Source organism: Choloepus didactylus, chromosome 4 (assembly GCF_015220235.1).
Source record: "Choloepus didactylus isolate mChoDid1 chromosome 4, mChoDid1.pri, whole genome shotgun sequence".
NCBI lineage: Eukaryota > Metazoa > Chordata > Mammalia > Pilosa > Megalonychidae > Choloepus > Choloepus didactylus.
The window spans coordinates 155,081,629-155,103,523 of record NC_051310.1 but is presented as its reverse complement, the minus strand read 5'-3'; the positions used below and the strand labels follow the sequence as shown (position 1 = coordinate 155,103,523).

At 39.7% G+C, this 21,895-nt stretch overlaps 1 protein-coding gene across 7 annotated transcripts in view; it reads left to right on the top strand.

Annotated features, from left to right (window-relative positions):
* The window catches only part of CHD8 (chromodomain helicase DNA binding protein 8), a 59,079-nt gene that overhangs the window by 2,095 nt on the left and 35,089 nt on the right, over window positions 1–21,895 (top strand). For 3 of the 7 annotated variants that reach the window (XM_037834493.1, XM_037834488.1, XM_037834492.1), the window contains exons 1-3: window positions 18,582–19,421; window positions 20,301–20,672; window positions 21,328–21,713. In XM_037834493.1, coding sequence (XP_037690421.1) covers window positions 18,582–19,421; window positions 20,301–20,672; window positions 21,328–21,713 — 1,598 coding nt within the window. Of the gene's footprint in view, window positions 1–7,435; window positions 7,502–13,249; window positions 13,310–18,367; window positions 19,422–20,300; window positions 20,673–21,327; window positions 21,714–21,895 lie in introns of those variants that run through there. The other 4 variants (XM_037834491.1, XM_037834490.1, XM_037834487.1 and 1 more) reach the window with 4 other exon arrangements.

Genomic DNA, 21,895 nt, shown 5'->3' with positions numbered 1-21,895 from the left:
CATATTCTCATCTGCAAGACTATAACATTTTTAGAGGCAGATACTAAATTCCTTAGAGATACATGGTATATCCATATGGAAGAGTTAAGCTATCTTCTGAGCTTACATTGATCCTGATACCTAGGGGGATAAGCAGAAGACCATAAACAGAACACAAACCCCTAAAAGTCACTTCATTTCGGGACCTGGAAGTTCCTGATTTGCAGGTCACTGCATGATGTGCCCTTGGACTGCTGTGACCTCTCTAGTATTTACTATCTTACCTTTAACATTTGATTCATTGAAACATGACTACCGTGTTTCACATCCTAATTCGATTTAATTTTTTATATTTCCTCTTTAATAAAATTTTTAATCTTTATCCTTACAGAGTTGTAGTGTGTGGAAGTTTCCTTTCATCCTCCTGTTACAATTTTGTTCACTTTGCTTTTTTTTAAATTCACTGTGCCTTTTTGCTTTTGTTTTATTGGGTCTTTCAAAGAATGTAAAAAGATGTTAATTTATAAGATATAGTTCCTTTGGTATCTGGTACCCAAGTGACGGTTGTATATGCTATTGTATGAGCCATGTTTTATTGCCTAAAACTTTATTTAACCATTAGCTGTGTTCTACATTTTTTCCTAAATAGTTTTTTTCCCCTCTTTACCTCTTATTTTGTGTGTGCTTGTGTGAAGTCATAATTTAGCTTTTGGTTTTATAGTTCTATTTCATATTACTCTTAAAATTTTCATTATATTTGTATTGACAAAATAAGTCACCTCTTCATAGTTACTGAGTGTTTTAAATATAAACTATAGAGTATATTAGTCCCTGAGAGTTCTCATTAGGTTTTTCCATAGTTAACATTTCTTTTGCCCTATTATTACCAACTACCTTCTGTCCTTAACTAGGCTCCTGGTTGTTTAATGTCACATGAAGCAAAATGGTCAACTTAAAAAGATCTTAATTCTTGCCTTCACATTGCAGCAGGAGACTTTTAGAAATAAAATACTGAATTTCTACCCACTAATGAATGTTACATGATAATAAAAAAATCCAGCAGGCATAGACATAATTCAGCCTGGCATAGCTAATTGCTTTGCCTTCCTCTTCAGTGGGGTGTGGGGGTGGAGCAGGAATATATTCCAAACAATTGAACCGTGTAGGGAACCTAGACAACATTCTAGCCCCTTTAAATTCAGACTATCATAGTATGTTCTCATTAGTTTATTTGAAAAGAGTTCTCAGAACATCAGACTCACTCATTTTCTTTTTTTTTTTTTATTATCATTTTCAAATGAAAGTAAAAATAATTTCAAAGACAAACCAGAATTTTAAAAATTATTTACTGTCATGTAAAATTATTAAGAAAGGATTGATTTTTGTCATCAAAAGAATAAAACGTCCCTGATTCTATTTCCTCTATACATTTCCTGAGAAATTTATTGTCTGTGGTTTCATTTTATTTGAAAGTTTCAGGCTGTATTTCCTTTTTAAAGGATAGCTAAAATGATATGCTACTGAAATTACTAGATCATAATTTCCAGAACTGAACTTCTTTTGTCCCTGTGTGTCAGTACCTTAAATGTGATAGTTATTATACTTTTTGTAATGTCCATATTGCAGTAATAAGTAATTCTGTAATAACTCCTTTTTGTTTTGAGAGTTTGTACTTGTGAGTAACTTTCTGAGAAAGGATATATACTAACTGGATTCTTAATTTCATTTCAGAGGAAGGATGGTAGAGGCTGTAAAGTCTTTAAGTTTCTTGGATTGTCTCTTGTGGTCATTATAGAAACCTTTGGAATCTCCCTCTTTCTTTTTTCTACCACAATGTACTTCTGTTTGGGGGGACTGTTCCTCTGGGACGTGGGTATTCATGAGTGCCTTGTCCCACTAGTGCTTTGATACATCATTTCTCTTTGTTTCGTTCCTGAACAAACCAGTGATTTCTGTAGTTGGCTGCCTATTTAGTGTGCAAAATCACAGCAGAATTTGTGTATAGAAGGTGAATTTATGAGATTTCCATCTATCTAAGTAAACTGCATGATGGGAAGATTGTTGAGATTTTTGAAATAGGGGTTCCCAAGTTGTACAAACTGGACTTTCAATCAGTTTTTCGTCTCTATATATTTAGCAATTTCTCTTGCTATTTCTTCTTTAACCCACTGATTGTTTAGGAGTGTGTTGTTTAACCTCCAGGTATTTGTGAATTTTCTAAGTCTCTGATGGTTATTGACTTCTAATTGTATTCCATTGTGGTCAGAGAATGTGCTTTGAATGATTTCAATCTTTTTAAATTTATTGAGGCTTGTTTTATGTCCCAGCATATGATCTATTCTGGAGAAAGTTCCGTGAGCACTAGAAAAGTATGTGTATCCTGGTGATTTGGGATGTAATGTCCTGTAGATGTCTGTTAAATCTAATTCATTTATCAGATTGTTTAGGTTTTCAATTTCCTTATTGGTCTTCTGTCTGGTTGATCTATCTATAGGAGAGAGTGATGTGTTGAAGTCTCCCACAATTATTGTGGAAACATCAATTGCTTCCTTTAGTTTTGCCAATGTTTCTCTCATGTATTTTGTGGCACCTTGATTGGGTGCATAGACATTTACGATTGTTATTTCTTCTTGCTGAATTGCCCCTTTTATTAGTATGTAGTGGCCTTCTTTGTCTCTCAAAACATCCCTGCATTTGAAGTCTATTTTATCTGAGATTAATATTGCTACACCTGCTTTCTTTTGGCTGTAGCTTGCATGAAATATTTTTTTCCATCCTTTCACTTTCAATTTCTTTGTGTCCCTGTGTCTAAGATGAGTCTCTTGTATGCAACATATTGATGGTTCATTTTTTTGATCCATTCTGCGAATCTATATCTTTTAATTGGGGAGTTTAATCCATTTACATTCAACGTTAAAACCGTGAAGGCATTTCTTGAATCGGCCATCTTATCCTTTGGATTATGTTTGCCATATTTTTCCCTCTCTCTATTAATATCCTTTATTGTACCCATACCGAATCTCTTTAGTACTGAACCTTTCTCCAAGTCTCTCTGTCCTGTCTTTGTTTCTCTGTCTGTAGGGCTCCCTTTAGTATCTCCAGTAGGGCAGGTCTCTTGTTAGCAAATTCTCTCAGCATTTCTTTGTCTGTGAAAAATTTAAGCTCTCCCTCAAATTTGAAGGAGAGCTTTGCTGGATAAAGTATTCTTGGCTGGAAATTCCTCTCTCTCAGAATTTTAAATATATCGTGCCATTGCCTTCTCGCCTCCATGGTGGCTGCTGAGTAGTCACTACTTAGTCTTATGCTGTTTCCTTTGTATGTGGTGAATTGCTTTTCTCTTGCTGCTTTCAGAACTTGCTCCTTCTCTTCTATGTTTGACAGTGTGATCAGTATATGTCTCGGAGTGGGTTTTTTTGGATTTATTCTATTTGGAGTTCGCTGAGCATTTATGATTTGTGTATTTATGTTGTTTAGAAGATTTGGGAAGTTTTCCCCAACAATTTCTTTGAATACTCTTCCTAGACCTTTACCCTTTTCTTCCCCTTCTGGGACACCAATGAGTCTTATATTCGGACGCTTCATATTATCTATCATATCCCTGAGGTCCATTTCGAGTTTTTCAATTTTTTTCCCCATTCTTTCTTTTATGCTTTCATTTTCCATTCTGTCATCTTCCAGGTCACTGATTCGTTGTTCAACTTCCTCTAGTCTTGTACTATGAGTGTCCAGAATCTTTTTAATTTGGTCAACAGTTTCTTTAATTTCCATAAGATCATCCATTTTTTTATTTAGTCTTGCAATGTCTTCTTTATGCTCTTCTAGGGTCTTCTTGATTTCCTTCATATCCCGTACTAGGGTCTCATTGTTCATCTTTAGTTCTTTGAGTAGCTGCTCTAGGTGTGTCTCTTCTGGTCTTTTGATTTGGGTGCTTGGGCTTGGGTTATCCATATCGTCTGGTTTTTTCATATGCTTTATAATTTTCTGTTGTTTTTGGCCTCGTGGCATTTGCTGTCCTTGATAGGGTTCTTTTAGGGTTTGTAGACCAGTTGAAGTCCTTATCTCTAATTTATCAGATCTACAGCTTCGTGGAGTACACTTTCTCTAACTAACCAGCAGGTGGCGTCCACGAGCCACCTGTTCTCCACAAGCCAGATCTCCCCTGCTTAGCCTTTTTGGTGAGTGGGGGAGTGAGTCTTGTGGGGCCCAATTGGTGTCCCAAGCTTGCGTGTGTAGTTGGTGTTGCCTGCCCTGTATGTGGGGCGTGTTTCTGGGCAGTCAGGGAGGGGGGGTGGCCCTAACAATCAAATCTCCCTGATGATCCTAGAGTTTTAAAGCTACTGCAATAGTCTAATCCTTCAGTTCAGTCCTGCCACAGTTTGTCTCTGCCACTGACCCACAAGTCTTTGGTATTGGCGTATGGCTCCTGAGACTTGCAAGTGGGCCCCTCTTCCAGGCTGTGCACCCCGGGTCCTCTGTTGAGGGATGACTGTGCTATGTCACAGGTGAGTGCCGTCCCCCCAGGGCAGTTCTGGGCTGCTGGGCTTTGTTGGGAGGCTCCCAGTCTGCTCAAATGATGGCTGAATGGGGCTCTGTTAATTCACACTGCTCCCCCTTCCCAGCTCTGGGACATTCAGCTGAGGTTGCAGGGAAGGCTAATGTCCACGCCCAGTTTTGTGGTGTGTGCCTGTTATTTGAAGCACTTCCGTCACACTGGGTTGTCTGGGGCAGCTCTGGGCTATGGGGCTGGCGATGGGCAGGAGTGTTTCCTGTCCACCAGGATGGTGGCTGTGAGCGGACACCCCCCTTTTCTTGGGAAGTTGTGTTGTTTAGTGAATTTTCTCAGCCACTGGATTATTGCCTTTTGTCTCAGAGCTCTCTTATTTCTGCTCTTGACTTGACGTGCCCAAATTTCAATTCTTTGAAGCTTTCTGTATTGAGCTTCTTAGAGTAATTGTTTTAGAAAAAGCAAAAAGGATTTAAAAAAAAAAAAAAAAAAAAAACGGCCCTCCTCAGAGATCTAATGGGTTATTGAAATGCTAATAGACAAAGCAACCAGGGCCATTAAGGAAAGGTGCCCTGGGCAGAGAGATCAGCCTTGCTTCGGGATTTGCATATGCGCCTCAAGGCCTGATCTCCGCCCTTCCCCTTTCTGTGTTCACCAGAACTCCAAAAATCCTCTGCTTTTACTTTGGAGCTTCTCGTGTTGTTTTCCTTCTATGCCTGTCTCCTCTCTGCTGGGCTGGCTGCTCTCAGAGTCTCTGGTGTCTGGCCTCAGTCTATCTATGGTTGGAGTTTGAATCAGTAGAATGAGTTTCCGATGAGAGCAGCCACTGCAATTCTCCCTTCTCCTTCCTGGAGCTGACAGCCCCTCCTCCCCCGGGACTGAGCCTGGCAGGGAGGGGCGCGGGTCCCCTGGCCGCAAAAACTTACAGATTTCGCTGATCTCAGCAGTTCCACGTTTTCATGAGTGTTGTATGAAGTATGCCCAAAGACAGATTGCTCTGTGGTGTCCAGTCCACGCAGTTCCTGGCTTTTTACCTACTTTCCTGGAGGAGTAACTAAAACATACAGCTCACCAGTCTGCCATCTTGCCCCGCCAGCCTCAATGTATCAATCAGTTTTTAATTCTCATTGTTTCTACTCAATACTCAGCATTCTTCTTTCCTTTTTTGGAGGTAATCAGTTCTTTGTTTATACATCAAATCTCCTATAAAAAGTAGTGCTTTTGCCTGTTTTTTGGGTATGCCTCCTATTGGGAATCTTTTTCACAAGGTCTTAAATATTAAAGGTAAGGGTCACCTTTATTCACTACTCTCCTGAAAGTTGGGGAGTCAAAAGCTGAGGCAGCTGTATCTGGGCATGTGAACTGCTGAAGGGCAGCCTAGTCAGTTGGAGAACTATGTTACCATAAGCAGGTTTTGTAAAGGAAATGGAGAACGTATGAAATAGACACCGGTATCTTTCTACAAGTATGAAAAATGATTAGTTGAATTTCCTGGGATGTTTCCCTATGTATTGGTTGAAATCTTTGTTCCATGGCAATAAGGTTAAAGGATTCTGCTGCTTTCTTACAGTAGTGCCAGAGTCCTTTCATCCTGCTCAGCAGTCCTGCTATTCTAATTGTAAAACTTACACATCTATTTGAGTATTGCACTATTCTGCTTAGCAGATCAGCTCTGCCAACTCGCTGAGGAGAAACTTTGCTTTGAGAGAAGCTTTTAGTGGTGCTGTTTTAAAATACTGAATCATGAATTCTTTATTTGCTAATTATGTACCAAGAATTGTACATTATCTCTTAATCTACAGAATAGCTCTGAAATGTTTGTGATGTAAGCTTCATTTTGCAGAAGAGGAAAAATAAATAAATAAATAAGACCTAGGTTCGGTAACTTAACCAGGGGTAGGACTCTGGTCTGACTTCAAAGTCCTGTTCATTATGTGCCCTCTCCCTATCTTAAAAGTTCAGTGCTGACCCCTTTGGGAGAACAAGATTGAACAGCTTTTTCTTTGACCACAGCTCCAGACATGTAGGCATTCAGTAACCTGTTGGTTTTACCTTTAGCAGTTTTACCTTAGAATGAAAAAAGTCAAATTAGCCCACTAAATTTTCATTAGTCCCATGTTACTGATGTCATTTGTTTGAGCCTAGAGACATACCATTTACACAGGTTGATAATAACACTGCTTTATAATGTCTCTTCCCACCCTGACTTTTTTTTTTACATAAATGTTGTAATGAAAACAACCCCTCATAACCTCCAGTTGAATTATGTAAATATTTATAATTTACATTTAGGCCGAATAAATATATGTACTTGGTCCAGTTAAAATAGGGCAGTAGGGGCAATGTGGGAGAAGCATGAAGGGGACTGAGACTCTACTACTTAAATTATAAATAGTTTTACTTGTGCTGGATGCCCCAAAGTGGGTATATTGATCCAGTTAGATATGTCTCATCTAGAGCCCAGAGTATTTTTCACCTTGGTGACCAAGGACAAGTGAAGAGGAACACCTCTAGATCCAGTCTAACTTGACCTAAGGCCAATCAATGATCCTTAGAGATAAAGCTCTCACTTTCTGTCTTCAGTCTTAGGCCAAAACTCCAGGTTTTTACTGGGAAAAGAATCTACAGTGAGACTGACTTAAAAATGAATCCATGCCTTATTTTTGAGTCATCAGGGTATAGTGTCATCTATTTGCTTTGCCAGAGCTTCAAATTAGTCACCACTGAACTTTATGGTTACAATCCTAAAGGGGATAAATAAAATTTCTTTACTTTAGACAGTGATTATCACACTATAGAAAAGTCCTTTATATCTATTGCATATAACCCTCTTTTGCTATATGTAAGAGCTGTGTCTGCTGCAGGTCCTAAAAAGTGAATATACTTATGATTTTATGATGCCTTTTCTAAATGTTTCTGGTAGGAAAATATGCCACTGCCCATTTGCTGTCACTGCACCCTGACAGCCCTACACCCACACCTTTGGCTGGAAGTTGGAAAATGCATTCTTCAACAAAAGTAGGTTGAATACCCATTACTACCTGATAAGCAAAGAGAATATTGTAGTGATCAAGACATATACAAATCATTGCCCTTGTGGAACTTGCCTTCTAATGGGGAGGGGGACATAGACATCAAACAGTTAATTATATAATCAGTTATTTAATCTCTCCTACAAAGGAGAAGTACTGCATGTTATGACTGTTTATAATAGGGGCATGTAACCTATAGTACATAGTAAAAGAGGGCTTAAGAATAGGACTTCTGAAGCCACGTTGCCTGAACTTGTATTTGGTACCACTTTTCACTAGCTGTGGGATCTTAGGCAAGTTTCTTATTGGTCTGTGCATCAGTTTCCTCATCTGTAAAATAAAGATGATAATTTCAGGCTTTTTAAGAATATTAAATATGTTCATACATTTACATTTGCTTACACAACATACTCATGCCTGGAATATAATGTATATTCAGTAAATTTAGCTTGTTAACCTGGGAGGTTGGGGAAAGCTTTTCTTTGAAATAAGCTTTGAAAGATAAGAATTAAGTAGGCAGAATGGAGGGGAGCTGGTTAAAAGGCAATTTTTGAGGGAAGTAAGGATGGTAAATTGAACTAGAATGGCAATAGAGGGATTTAGGAGGTGAAGCTAGGATTTAAAAATAATAGATATGGGTGGTTAAGGAGAGAGTTTCTGGTCTTTGCAGCCATGGCTGGATAGGAAATGCAAGAGGCTGATTAACCTCTTTGTGTGTGTGCCTGGTGGGGTGGGGCATGGAGAAAGGCAAGACTGGAGAGACTAGCTCTTCTTAGAGCTGTTGAATAGGCAGGTGGATATACAGATCTGGAGTTCAGGGGTGACATCTTACCCAGAGATATAAATGAGAGGCATAAATATATAGATGATTTGTTGAAGAAATGAATTAATAATAATTGAGGTGATGTATGTGAGTAAGACATGCTTGGAAAGAAAGTATAGAATGAGAAGAAAAGAAGCCTAGGACCAAAGTTTTGTGAACTTTAACAATTAAAGGTTGTTGGAGAAGAGTAGCAAAATAAGTGGCCTGAGAGATGGAAGGAAAACCAGAAAATGTGGTAGCCTGGAAGCCAGGTGAAAAAAGTATTTGAAGGTTGGAGTGCTTCATCTGAAATCTTTATGACTCTTCCTTGGATCCCTGGGAGTCTTAACTTGGTTCTCTCACCACTCAAAGTTAGGTACTAGGGCCTTAGAACATCTGTAGTGGGTTCAGGCTGACAGAAGCTGATTAGTTAAATATGATCTTCAGACTCTATAATCTAGAATGTAGTTATTCTTGTTTTCCTTAAATTGGATTTAATATAGTGGGAGAGAGAGCTAGAGTGCACACTCAAGCTCATTCAAGCTAGAAGAGGACACTCACACTGGTTTATCTTGGAGTCCATTAATCTGGGTGGGATCACCTCTAAGGCTGATTAGTATCCTCCTATGTAGGTAGAGACATTGGCAAAAATGAAAATAAATTTAAAAATTTCCCAATTATCCGTCCAACAGTGTTTGTTGAACACCTCCTAAAACATAGTAGTTATGTGCCAAGTACTGTGGTAGGTGTTTCATTAATCTTCATTAATGGCCCTGTCACTAGGTATTATTATCCCCTTTATAGAGAGGAATGTTCCAGACTCAGAAGGGTTAATTCACTTGCTTAAGGTTATGCAGATTTTAAATTTGAACCCAGGGCCCTCTGACTTCAAAGCTCATAATACCTGCATGTACAAATATAACTAAAATATAAAGTAGATGATAATTATTCTAAGAGAGGAATAAACAAAAATTCTTTGAAAGCTCATCTGATACAGATTATTTTTGGCTTGACAATAGAAAGTAGGGATTGGAAAGACTCATTTATTAAATCCAGTGGACATTTTAAAGTTCTTGTATTACTGGACCTTCTTGCTTTGTTTGATAAAATTGAGCATTCTTTCCCCCCTGCAAATCTCTACTCTTCTTTGCTTCTGTGACGTTGTGGTCTCCTGCTTCTCTGGCTATTTCTTCTCTGCCTGCTTAATAGGCATAGCTTGTTCTGATTCTTAAATCCTGATCTTCTTCTGGGTTCTCACTCGACTCTAAAGACCTCAGCTGGGTTACCAACTAAATGTTTTGTTTGACCAGCATAGTGTTTTAAAACATTTTTTGAAGTAGTTGTCTACATTTAAAACACAAGATTTTACATAAAATTCTGTATTTCTGACTTTTTAAAAACCTGAATTTCTCTTTGAATCCTGAATGTGTGTTTCCATATAGTAGTAACACTTAACTAGAGCTGAAACGCAGCTACTCTTTTTGGAATGGACATAGTTTCTCTTATTCTTCACAGATCCCAACGTTCTCTGTTGTCTCCCCAGCAATAATTGTGCAGTTTTTCTTATACTTAGCCTGTTATTCACACTCCCTGGATAATTTCCCTCTTAAAACTACTACTTAGATGCTGATAACTTTAAAATCTATTCCCTAGCTGGACTTTTAGACTCATACATCCAGTCTCTTATCGAATAACACTAAATAACATGCCGATGGCAACCCAGATTCAATATGGCTGAATTCAGCTTTCTCTCTAAACTCCAGGTTCTGCTGATGTTTATCCCCTATTTCTGAGCTGTGTCCTTCCTTCTCACATGACCTTTTAAAAAAAAATTTTTTTTTTATTTACAAATACTATACCCACCAAACAAAAACTCCCCCATCATTACCTTTAAAAAAAAAAAAAGTTTTATTCACATACCATACAATTCATCCAACGTCATTACCTTTTGAACGATACTGCTATAGTTCAGGCCTTAACTATCTCGTTAGAGTTCTTGGTTGCAAACAACAGAAATCAACTTTTGGCTAATTTAAGTAGAAAGAGAATTTATTGAAAGGATATTGGATGATTTACAAAATCAATGGCAATGTTAGAGAACCTGATTTAGAAAATGGTCTGAAATTAAGGGAGGCTAGGATATAGAGAACACAGCTAAGGTCACACCACTAGAAATTCTGTAAAGGATGCCTCAGTTGAACTCTGGAGTCTGTTACAGCTGAATATCATCCGACTGGTTGGTTCTGGGTCTTTTTGATCACCCTTTCAAAGTTCCCCAGCAGGAATGTCCACTTAAACTAGCCTAGGTCATATACCTGCTTCCTGTTTGCCAAAGAAGGGGAGAAGGACCCCCATCTAGCTCTATAGTGGGAAGTAAGATCCAGCTTCCCACTGAAGACGCTTACATTGATATACTCCCCCAATATAGGAAGGGGGTTTTTGGTTGCTAAGGAAACAAGAAAATGAAATCAGGAAATATCCACTATACCACTCTTTTCTGGACAACCACAGCAGCCTCCTAACCCTCTATCCAGCCTCCTACTCTCTATCCAGCAGCCAAAGTTAACTAACTAAAATGTAGTTCTGATCATGTCATTTCACATTCCAGTGGCTCCTTATCCATCTGTAAGAAAAAGCCTAATGAAATACTCAAGGCCGCCATGATCTGGTCCTTACCCATCCCTTCAACTTCACCTCTCTCTAATTTCTTCCTTGCGATTTATACTTTGACGAGACTGAACTACAGAACTACTCTAGTTTCGTCTGCATGCCTTATGCTCTTTCTCATTGTTGTGCTTTGTTTTACCTTTCCTCTTACTGTCCCTGCTGCCTGGAAGACCCCTTTCTTATATTTCACCTTACCCTACCATCTAGTTAACTCCTTCTCATCTTTTAAGTAACAATTTCTTGATACCTTTTCCTCCTAAGTTATTAAGTTCTTTCCTCTGTGTTCCTTCAATAACCCCCTGCTTATATTGCTGCAGGTATCACATTGTATTATGATTGTTTACATTTCTTACTGTTGTCCTAGTCCCCATGACACCCTTTTCACCCCCCTCCCACATACACACAAATACACACTTATCTACTGTTAGTTCTTTGAGGGTAGGAATTATGTTTTATTTACCTTTGAATCTCTAATACTAACATGTTACTTGGTATAGCATCTGCTCAATAAATGTTGAGTTAATGAATGAGCAGACATTTTAGGTAGATCTTAGAGGGTAAGTATGTTTTGATGACAAGGCAACAAAGTGAAGTAAGGATTACTTATAATTTGAAGGCAACATTGTTAGCTAGGCCCCAGGGAGAAAAACTGTACAGCAATAGTGAGTTGACTTGTCTTTCTTTTTCTTTTTTTGGGGGGGGAGGGCTAGCATTTGAGTGTATATGTAGAAGAAAGTGAATGAAATAAGACTGGAAAGGCAAGGTATGGGTCTTGATTATGAAAAAGGAAATCAAACTTTATGTTGTAACAGGGAACCTTTGAAAGTTTTTAAGCAGGAAATTGATATGGCCATACTATATTTTGAGAAGATAAATCTGAAAGCAGAATGGATTAGTAAGAAGAGAGATCTGTTACTTGGCTTCTTTGCCTTCTACAAGTAACTGCATAAGTAAGCAAGGTAGCAGCAGGAATAGAAGAGAGGAGTCAGGTATATGAATCCTGACTTTGCCCCTTAGTTTCCTAGTAAAACACTTAACTCTTTTAAGCCTCATTTTTCTCATCTATACAAGAGGGTTTTAAGCCTCATTTTTCTCATCTATACAAGAGGGTTGGCTTCATATAATTGCTGAAGACTTTTCCAGCTCTAGAATTCTTTTTCTGTGATATATTACAGGAAAGTTCACTGGTTTTGACAAATGATTGGATGGTGAATACGGAGGAAGTTTCAGAGACGTCTCTGAGTTTGTGAGCCTGAGTGAATGGAAAAACTGTAATGCCATTTATGGAAGTAGGTAATTGAGTATTTCTAGCAACAGTGATAATGGTAGGATCTTTAAAATGAGGACATCTAAAGCCACATTGATCTTCCTAGTTTGTATCGTGAGTACAGAGGATAGAATTCCAATGTTGAGGGTAGTTATGGTCCAGGGGAAACTAATGGTTAGGAGATAAATAGCTGTTTTTATTAACAGTTCATTTGGGGGACTCAAGCTTTTATGCCATCATTCTCGGGTTAAATAGCATCACTGGGAATTAGAGTGGTCTAAAGTGGCATTGCAAAGTGGACACTGGCCGATATGTTGAATGAACTTTATTACAAGAGAAGTGAGTTGAGGGTGGGAGACCAAGTTTGGGGGTGAAAAATGGGTGTGTGTTTTAGGGAAAGTGAGAATTCTGCGAGTACCTGGGATTGCTTTGTAGAAAGGTTGGAGCATCAAAAATGTGGGGATGGCAGAAAGAGCACATTATCTTTTAAGAGTAAAAGGTTTGATGTTCCATCCAGCACCTGGTCTGACTCACTCCCATAACGGACGGAAGATTTGGTCCTTTTTATTGGGATAAGGTACAGTGACTACAGCAAGGAGTTGACACAGCGGCTAGAAGGCAGGGGATCCAGAGGGAGGCGGAGCTGGCCTAGTGCAAGAACCCTCCCTCTCTGAGTTTAGACTCTTTGGTGTGCAAAATACAGTGTAGGTGGTAGAGAATTTAATCCCCAGGACTGGTTTCCCGCAGCATGAGACTGTTCCTTTGGCCAGGCCCCCTCCTTTCAAGCAAGCTGCAGGCTTGCCTGGGCCCTAGAAACCGGATAGGCCTCTCCGTGCACTCTCAACCTAACGAGCGGTGGAGGAGGGGCAGAGGGAGCTACTTCTAGTCCCACCCTTTACGCCGTTATGCGTCTTGCGCCTTTGGTGAGTGGCAGCTGAGTTTCGCCAATGGGGATGCGGGGCAGGTGGGAGCAGCAATTTAGGTTGCGCAGGAGGAGGGGGGAACTGGTGCTGGAGAGACAGCGAGAGGGGCGAACCGGCCCCCCACGGCCGCTGCAGGTAAAACCACGTCTCCGTCGCTGGGGTGAGACACAGTTCCCTTCTTCCTTCAGGGTTTAGTGAACCTCTGAGCCTGCAGCTTTCGCCCTAATATTGCTCTCACCCTGGGCATCCACCGCCCCCCGTCCGCATCTTCCCGTCTTGGCCATCCCCACCCTGGAGGGCACCCCCGCTAGCTCCCCTCTCTCAAGTCCGTTTTGGGAGATCAGTTGCCAGAAATCTCTCGCTTCTGCTGTATGGGCCTTATTAGCACCAACCCCGGCAGTATGATCAGGTAATGTTACCGGGTTACCCCCACCCCCCATCCCACCCCCCAGCCGCGTTTTCCTTTCCATCAGCCCCTCACTTCTTTACCTCGCCTCTTTCCTTCCCCTCCTATGAGTGCATAATTTCTGTAGTTTCTCCTTGACTCCCCGAACATAGATACATGTTTTTAGCTTTCTTGGCTGCCTATTTTGCCTTACCTATTTATTCAGAAGGGCTGACTTTACTAGCCATGCTTGCCCCCAAATATCCATACCCCTGATTGATGTGTGAATGTATTTGTCTTTAGTAATTGGGAAAACAAAAACAGAGTGGCCACACGTTTGGCAATGAGAATGGTGAAGAGGAAATGACCTAGGATCTCGATCTTCTTGAGGAAATCTCCTGAGTGGCTCCAGTTAATAGCTCCATTTCTTATGGTCTATGTCCTTCCATCCTGATCCCTTGGTGACCCTAAATTGTGATTGCATTCACCTTGGATGTTTATTTCTCTTTTCTTTGTAAGAGTTGGACCATTTGAGTCTCACACATGTCTCCATGTTACAGATTTTAAATGCTTCCTTTTAAAATTATGTTGGTGATTTTTCATTTTAGGCTTTCTGATTATTTTTTCAAGGGATTTCTCATTCAAATTAAGTTGCTTCTATCTTGTGTTTCAGTAACAAGTGTTTATGTCTATCTGCAGCTGATCCTCTTTGAAAAGATACAGTTTCCATCTCCAAGATTTATACTTTGAAGTGAAATAGTTTTTTTCTTTTCTGAATCTTTGAGTAGTTAGAGGTTAAGTGAGGATGGATGGTACATTCTGAAAGTGCATATTACAAAAGAGAGTCAGTGTTGGTCAATATTGCGTTCATTCTTCATTATCTCCTAAGAGGATGGGCTGTAAGGATAAGTCTGTAAATGGAGAATAGATACCTGTAGTTCAGTTTATATAATTTTACTTATTAGACAAATGGACCTGTTTCTGTTGCAGTGTTTCTTATCCATCATAACAGTAAATATTCCATGATAAATCCCTTTTGAGAGACTGTAAGAAATCTTACCCTATCCACAGAGATATTGATAAAACCCTTCCATGCCAGTCATGCTTCTTTTTCTGCCAGTTCTCCCCAATTCCCGGTTAGTGTTGTCTTCTGTAAATTCTCACTGGCCAAGAAGATTTTGTTGAATTTTACTGAGTATGAATAACCTAAATAATGAAAATATTTTTTCTTTTCCATTTGATACATACAAAACCATAATATTGAGTACATATTTTCAAACTCCACATTTATCCCCATCCCCAGTTCCCTTAAAACCTAAAGGAATATGCCCTCTGTCACCCAGTTGAGAATCACTGCTTTGTTGAGAGGTCTGGAGAGGTTGAGACAATGGTATACAGTAGATCTAAAACAAATTCCTTCATGTTGGGACACGCAAGTAGTTGTAGAAATGGGCAAGGAAGAGGTGAAACATAAAACAAGGACAGTTGGGACGCTAGATCTCCAAAAATCCAAGAAGAGTTACATTAAATGTTATAAAGCTGTAAAAGAATGTTAGTTTATACTTACTTTGAGAGGCTCACTTTCTAAAAGATTGCGTGTAGTTACCTTTTAAGAAGGAGATGAGTGAAGGGCTATTATTGGCCTGAATAAAGTGTTTCTCTAGAAATATGTAGTATTTCTCTAGCTGATTAGTTGAAGTTTATAGATAAGTGGCCTTGGATTTTAACCTTAACTGACTGGTTTATTCCATTTCTCCCCCACTCCCCATGAATTTCATAATTAGTCTGATCATTATGGTTTGCAATTAGGAAAGTGGCTGAGGTACAACCACTAAACTGTAGCTTTCCTTTTGAACACATGTGTTTCTCTTTGGGTCAGTGGTGGGCCAAGACCAGCTTTTCATTCTCCATATAATAAAAACCTGGTAAGACTTCTTTATCTCAGCAGTTGCTTTACCTAGGGTTAGATATGTGCTTCATACATCATGGGACAGATGAGCTTGGTAGAATAGGCTAGATGTGGATACAGCTGGGATGACCCACAAGTATGAATAGAAAATTGGAAAGAAATAGAAAATTGGAAAGAAAATTGGAGATATGCTGGGGGGCAGCATTTAATCTTGTGAGAATCAATAACAGCTTGAAGATACAGGAGGCTAGAATAAAAAATATGGATGAGATGATTTGGGTAAGTAGGGGTAAGTTGATGGGATGGGACTGAGAAGTAATGATATTTGGTCATGTGGCATTACATTGGTCAAGATGTTTTTGAATGTTTGAGCCCTAGACTGAACTAGGAGAGGCAGAGGTTTGGCCCAGAAATTGGGAAGGGAGAGAGAAATGGTAATTCATTGACCTTTTAAAGCTTATGCTGGAGTCATATGGGGATAAGGAAATGTTTTTGAAACAGTTAGATTTGTTTCTCCCATTTAAAAATGATATCTCTACCTGAGGTTGGGCCATTATGGAGGAAGGAAGAACACTAAGTAGAATAAATAGTAAGGAATCGTGGAAAGGACAAAGTACTCCTTGGAAAAAATGGCACATTAAAAACTATACCAACATAAAGAGTCTTGTTAGTGGGGACTGTCTTTGTGGTTTTTGTATGACAGCTAACTGAGAGTAAACATGAGATGAAAGATAATGGGCAGCAAAGTAGGGCATAACTAGGAAAAAGTTGATAATGTTGACATGAGGTATTTATAAAATTATTCAGTAGGTCTTTATTAAATCAAGATACATCTATAACTTTTCTGATCTCCATTCTGAGTAACTTTAGGTCAGTTATTAAATAGGAGAGACTAGAATAAGCTGATAGAAGAGTTTAGCCAAGAGTGGGAAGTGATTTGGATCCTGGATTAAATTGGAAGGATATACAATTACTGAAGTAAGGAAGATCTCGTTTAATGTTGGTGGAGATGCCACATAAACTTTGTAATTTTAACTGATGTGCATTACTGATAAGTCTGTTCTCTCTATTAATGTCAGTTTCTGGGATACTAACCCATATTATATTGTTCTATAAGGATAACTAGAATGGGTTGGAGAAGGAAAAAATATAGCTTGGGAGTCGTGTGGAAAAGTCTTTGGTTAAGTCTATACTGGGCCGCTGGCAGATTTCTTGTTTGGTGTCTTCTGAAAACTGGAAGTGGTCTTATCGAGCAAGGCTTTCCTGGATTGTCAAACATTGACATCTTACACAAAAGACAGATATTGCTTTTTCATATATTTTAATTGTGTGGTGATATATTTATGATTCCTTGTCTTAGGTAGTTTTTCCTTTTTCCAGTATTTTCATGAACTTAAAATCCCTGGCATAGATTTAGTAAACATACTTTCAGCCATTTGTAGGATAGTTTTTAAAAGATAGGAAGCTTTCTGCTGTCTCATCTTAGAATCAAGGAATACTATGTAGTTTCTGTGAGGCCTGAATACTCAGATACTGCAAGTAAACATATAAATTCATTGAATATTTTTTGGTAGCTTCTGTGTGTGTCATACCCTACTGGATGCTTAGAGATCCACAGATAGATAAGACATGGTCCACACCATCCACAAGTTTCCTGTCTCTTGAGGAAAGAAGAGTCATGCCAACATGCAGGATTGTACAGGAATGCATTGCACACATTCATGATCACCATCAATTTATATGTTCAGTATGACAATTTTCCAGCAGATGGCAGAAAAACATCTTGAGGAGTAGGTAGCTTTTTCTAATTTGTGCAGAGGAACCTTTTGGGCCTTGAAGGAATATGGTCAAGAAACTCAATCATTTTAGTAAAATATTAAATGTAAGTGCCTTAAGAAAGGTGCAAACAATTCTGTAAGTATTCAAAGGAGTTGAGGGGATCGAGTCGTCACAAATTTGCTTAGTTGTTGAAGAGTCAGAGGGATTGGCTTACTTTATGGAGTATAGAGACCTTTGAGGATTGGTAGAATTTCAGCTGGGAGAGATGTTGGGAGTGCGGGAGAGGGTTCCCAGGCAGAAGCTACAGCGGGATGGGCAAAGTCACAGAGGTAGTAATCATATTCAGGGAACTGTGTAGTCTAATGGGACTGGAATTTAGGATATATGTATATATGAAATGGTGAGAGAGAAAGTTGGGAATTTAAGTTGAAACCAAAATGTAGAAAGCCTTGAATCCCTTGCAGAGGAAGTTTTTGATCTTAAAAATGAGGAAGATTTCTTAGAGGGGACTTTAGAACAGAAATGCTGTGTATAGATTAATTGATATGTTAACTAGAATAGGTAGAAAAACTCCCTGCATGAAATTGTATTATAAGCTTGGTGAGATTGTACTATGAGATTTGTTAAACGTGGTTATTTTTGCCAGTAGGAAGCAAAGTTATCTAAAATACAAGGAAAATTTATAAAATAGAATTTATCCAGAAATCTACGTTCATTGAAATCCTTGTGATATATTTTAAAATTCTGCCAACTTAGGAACTGGAAATAGAAGGTGATTGCATATTAAATTTACTGATATCTGCCTAAGAATGATAATTGTAAAAAGAAACGGACAAAGACAGCTAAATGCTTTTGACAGATGGAAGTTTAAAAGAGTGCAGGTGTAACAGCCCAAAAAGGGGGTTAGTTTGATTTTTTTTTTTCTTTTTTAGTTTTATTTTTGAAACAAAAATGTGGGTGTTCTTTCCATTGTGTCTCTGTCCTCAGATTTCCTCACATGTCCCTAATCTCTTATTTTTCTGTTTTGATGCTATTTGATAATAAGGGTAGTACCTAAGAAGGAGAAATTTTCTCTGAGGTCACCAACTTTGCTTATCTTTCATTTGTATTCCCACAACAGGAATTCCATCATCATCCTCTGAAGACCTAGCCATCTTGCTCCATGAAGGTCAGGACAATCTGACATGCACTTGTTTCTTGCCTCTTTACCTGAAGAGTAGTCCTCTTCTATTGTGTACATTTTTTTCTTAATAGGGGAGGGGAGGGGAGCACCATTACCCCCCCTCCCCTTCCCTCCTTAGACCTTTGGGAATACCCTCCATTTCTTTCCCAAGATGGCAGACCCCATCATGGATCTGTTTGATGACCCAAATTTATTTGGCCTGGACTCTCTGACTGATGACAGCTTCAACCAGGTCACACAAGACCCCATTGAGGAAGCCCTTGGACTGCCAAGCTCTCTGGACTCCTTGGATCACATGAACCAGGATGGTGGAGGTGGTGATGTGGGGAATTCATCAAGTGACCTGGTCCCACCACCAGAGGAAACAGCACCCACAGAACTTTCCAAAGATTCAACAGCTCCAGCTCCAGAATCCTTATCCTTGCATGATTATACCACTCATCCCACCAGCCAAGAGCAGCCAGCCCAACCTGTCTTACAGACATTGACGCCAACATCAGGACTTTTGCAGGTCTCCAAGAGCCAGGAGATCCTGAGCCAAGGGAATCCTTTCATGGGTGTCTCTGCCACAGCTGTCTCCTCTAATAGTGCTGGAGGGCAGCCACCTCAGTCAGCCCCTAAGATTGTTATCCTTAAGGCCCCTCCAAGCTCCTCAGTCACTGGTGCCCATGTGGCACAGATTCAAGCCCAAGGTATCACCAGCACAGCTCAGCCCCTGGTGGCTGGCACAGCCAATGGTGGAAAAGTCACTTTTACCAAAGTGCTAACTGGCACTCCCCTTCGACCAGGTGTTTCCATTGTCTCTGGTAATACAGTGTTGGCCGCCAAGGTTCCTGGGAACCAGGCTACTGTGCAGCGCATTGTCCAGCCCAGCCGACCAGTAAAGCAGCTGGTCCTACAGCCAGTTAAGGGTTCAGCTCCTGCTGGAAACCCTGGGGTCACAGGGCCCCCACTGAAGCCTGCAGTTACACTGACCTCTACACCTACCCAGGTGACTTGAGTGAAAGGGGGAGGTGACTTTTGGTTTAGTAAAGAGCCAGGCAACTGTGTGAGAGAGAGAACCTAAAGCTAATTCTGGAAAAGCCTGTTTAAATTCCATCTTTGCTTTTTGTCAGTTAGTATTGGCAGCCACATGCTTATTACTTGCTAGATAGGGGACAGTTAGTGTTGACATGTTTTTTGAGCTCTTATTCCATGTTTACACCATGTCTCTCTGGTGCCAAACAAGACAGTCACAGTCCTTGTCCTAACAGAGCTCACAGTCTGCTGGGGAAGACAGACATTAAACAAGAATTGACAATATTGTATGATATAAAGTTTTATGATATAAGAAATAACAGGATGCTTTGGGAACAAAGAATCATTTTTGAAGAATATATTTATATTGAAAGACTTGTGGAAGCTGTATGCATGTTTCCCTTGTTTTATTACTAAGGTTGTCTCCCTTCTGCTCTGCCCAGTGAAAATGCTAGCTCCTGCTATAAGAAAATAGAGGCTCTATCCTCTCAATAAAGGGCTAAAGGAAATTAAGCAGTACTGACACCAGTGGGAAGAAGCTGCAAGAAGGCAGATTTCATCAATATAAGGAATTTTGTTCTAATAGATTTCCAAAAATGAAATGGCTGCCTTCGATGGTAATGCCTTACATCAGGAGTTTTTTAAAAAGAGGCTTGCTATCCACTGGGCAGAGGTGTTTTAATAGAAAAGATTCCATCAGGATCACATAGGAGGGTGAACAAAATGAATTGTATTATGTTGTCTGATCCTAAATTTTTGTGATTCTAGGGAAGGAAAACTGGTGTAAATTGTTAAGGGTATACCATTCTTTCTAATATTGTACGTTTTCTGGAATTTCCTTTCTTCACTGTAGGGTGAATCTAAACGCATCACCCTGGTCCTCCAGCAGCCACAGTCTGGAGGTCCACAAGGACACCGGCATGTCGTGCTAGGGAGTCTCCCAGGCAAGATAGTGCTACAGGGCAATCAGCTGGCAGCCCTGACCCAAGCCAAGAATGCCCAGGGGCAGCCTGCCAAAGTAGTAACTATCCAGCTGCAGGTGCAGCAACCACAGCAAAAAATCCAGATTGTACCACAGCCTCCGTCATCACAACCACAGCCCCAGCAGCCACCCTCAACCCAGCCAGTGACTCTCTCCTCTGTGCAGCAGGCTCAGATAATGGGACCAGGACAAACCCCAGGACAAAGACTTTCAGTACCACTCAAGGTGGTGCTGCAGCCACAGGTGAGACTCACATTGTTAGGAAGGAAAACAAACTTCTAAGTCCCTTACTGTTGCCTTCAAGCAACCACTTACTGTTGAATGTGGAGCCAATCTAGATTTACATTTATGTTACGAAATCTTGTTTTAATTATATCATGAAAAGATTAGAGTTATTGTTAAATTTGGGGATAGATGATTTATCTAATATTTGTCTTTGAGCTGTTTCATTTACAGTCTTTTTCTAATGTTCATGTGAAATTTAAAAAAAAAATTGAAATAGTTCTCATCTGAAGAATAGTCTTAAAGTGGTAAAGTGATTATCACTCCTCTCACCTCCCAAAGAGGTAATAAGCCCAGAGTGAAATTGGAATTTTTTTTACTTTTAGCCCAAAGACCAATATTGGTTATATTAATTATAATTTTTCTAAAATAATGGAGATGGGTAGATACTAGGAGCATGTTATAGGATATCAGTGTTTGATTTGGCACAATTCTTGTCTTTTCTCAGCTTCTTCTCACCAAAAAAAAAAAAAAAAAATTATTAATGTGTCTAGGTTCAGTAAGACTGAAAAACTTGAGAACTGAATGAAGTTTCTAGCCTACCTGTGTCAGAGCTGAATTTTATTTAGGCCTTTTAGATATGGGGCTGTTTTTATTTCTGTCTTTATTTCTGTAGGCTGGCTCTTCCCAAGGGGCTTCTTCAGGGCTTTCCGTAGTTAAAGTTCTAAGTGCCAGTGAAGTGGCAGCTCTGTCATCACCAGCAAACGCTACTCCTCATACGGGAGGCAAGACAGGAATGGAGGAAAATCGCAGGCTGGAGCACCAGAAAAAGCAAGAGAAAGCAAATCGGATTGTAGCAGAGGCTATTGCTAGGGCCCGTGCCCGGGGTGAGCAGAACATACCTCGAGTCCTGAATGAGGATGAGTTGCCCAGTGTTCGGCCAGAGGAAGAAGGTGAAAAGAAACGCAGGAAGAAGAGTGGTGGGGAGAGGCTCAAGGAGGAAAAGCCAAAGAAGAACAAAACTTCTGGTACCTCTAAAACCAAGGGCAAGAGTAAGCTAAAGTGAGTATACTTCGTTACTTTGATGGGACATTTGAGTGCAGTGCACTCATTTTAAAATAACGTTTAAAGGATTTACTTGCATTTAGCAGTTACATAGTTCAAGGCGATCTGTCTGTCACAGAGAATAGGAATACTTTTCCCTGTCGCAATGCTTGTTATTTATTAAACAGAAATTTGTAAAT